We start from the raw sequence: 1,795 nt of genomic DNA on the forward strand, positions 1-1,795 counted from the left end.
TTTCTCGGGGGGTGGGGGAGGTGGGGGCTGCAGATCGGCCAGCAGCAGAGCAGCGGGAGGGGGTGTGAAGTGAGTGCACGCGCGTGCGTGTGTGTATGTGTGCGTGTGTGCGTGTGAGCGCGTGGCCTCCGGCAGCTGTCCCGGCCCCCACCCCACCCCCCACCCCACCGCACCCGGCGGCGGGCCGCCCCCGCCCCTCGCTGTGCTGGGTGCGCCGCGGGCCTCTGCGCTCCGCCGGCTCCCCTCTGCGCCTGCGAGGCGACCCCCGGTGCGCCCCGGGTTCAAAGGCCCCGCGCGGCAGCTCCAGCCCCTCCGGGGGGCGGGGAGGCGAGGGGGAGTGGTGCTGGAGCCAGAAAAGCCGGAGCCCACAGCCGGCCAGCCCTGCGCAGGGATGGGCAGCGCGCTCTGAAGTCTGTGACCGCCGAAGCCAACTCCTGGCTGGAGCCAGGACGCCGCGAGCGAGCCGCCCGCCTCGAAGCCCCGCAGCTGGAGGGCGAGGCCCGCTGTGCCCGGCCCGAGACCCCTTCTGCAGCCACAGGCGACCGTCCTCGCGCCCGGGGCTCCCGCGCCAGATCGGGGTTCATGGAGCTGGGGCTGTGGCTCCTTTTTGGGCTCACAGTGACCTCCGCTGCAGGTAAGCCGGCGGGGAGGCGCGCCTCTCCTGGCGGGAGCGCACACAAAAGGACCCTGGGGTGGGGGCGGGGTCGCGGGGAAGGGTACATTGCGGGAGCGACCTTTTGCTTGGGCTCCTCACCCCCCGAGGCGCCTGGGGGAGGGCTGGGAGCAGAAGTGGGACCCACCGACTACCCCAGGCGCACTGGACTTTGCAGCTCATGTGAAGTCTGGAGACCTACGACCTGGACCCACTTGGTCAATTTTTCATGAAGTTGGGAACTTTTCAAAAAAGTTTGCAAACTCCTCAGAAACTGTGCAAAATGATCGCAAAGCTTTCAGAAAGCGTGCTGCATGCTCGAAAGTTTCCAACGGGTGCAAATAGCTTGCAGCCTTTGCAAAAAGTGAAAACAGCTTGCACGCTTTCCACCAAGGACGCACACAGCTTGCAAACTTTGCAGAAACTGGGCTATAGCTTTGTAAACTTTTCGGAACAGTTGGCATCGCTTGGAGACTGTACAAAAAGTGCACCTAGCTTGCAAACTTTGCAGAAAGTATGATGGCCCCCCTCTCCCACGTTTTTTGGGGGATGGTGGGTGTCCAGGGGCCTGCACTCAGGAGCTCAGGAGCCCCTCAATCTGCCTCCTGCAGGATTGGTGCCTCGCCCCCAGCCTGGGGACGCCGGCAGGAGCGGTGGACACCAGCCCCCCACTGCAGCCAGATCTGAGGGGGACATCGAGACTGTGGCCACGGTGGCAGCGCAAAGTCAAAGTCCCCGAAGCCCCGGGCAGGAGCAGGGGACAGGTTGGTCTGAAGAGCCGGCGGCCGAGGGGGGCCCTGTGCATCACCGAGCCAGACGCTGTACGTGTTTTACCTACAAGGACAAGGAGTGCGTCTACTATTGCCACCTGGACATCATCTGGATCAACACCCCTGAGTGAGTGAGCCCTGGGGATGGGGACAGGACGGAGAGGGTGGGGGCTTCCCAGGCAGGCCCCCAGCTTCACACCCCCAGAGGACTTTGTCTGTCTCCAGCCGGGCCAGCCCGGAGCCTGCCCTGGCCCCGCGTTCAGCTCTCGCTGGATCTCCTGCCAGCCCAGGTCCCATCGGCAGGTCGGGCTGTGACCCCATCTCCTTAGAGGCCCTGGCTCAGAGAAATCTATCCCAGAGTTTCTAACCCCCG

The 1,795-nt window shown here is 65.0% G+C and overlaps 1 protein-coding gene across 1 annotated transcript; it reads left to right on the forward strand.

Annotated features, from left to right (window-relative positions):
* The first annotated feature begins 582 nt into the window (after positions 1-582).
* EDN3 (endothelin 3) lies at positions 583-1,553 on the forward strand. Its single transcript, XM_011387177.1, has 2 exons — positions 583-634; positions 1,264-1,553. The coding sequence occupies exons 1-2, from the start codon at positions 583-585 to the stop codon at positions 1,551-1,553; spliced, it is 342 nt and encodes a 113-aa protein (XP_011385479.1).
* The last annotated feature ends 242 nt before the right edge of the window (positions 1,554-1,795 follow it).

The sequence above is a fragment of the Pteropus vampyrus genome, unplaced genomic scaffold, assembly GCF_000151845.1.
Source record: "Pteropus vampyrus isolate Shadow unplaced genomic scaffold, Pvam_2.0 Scaffold1000000896, whole genome shotgun sequence".
NCBI lineage: Eukaryota > Metazoa > Chordata > Mammalia > Chiroptera > Pteropodidae > Pteropus > Pteropus vampyrus.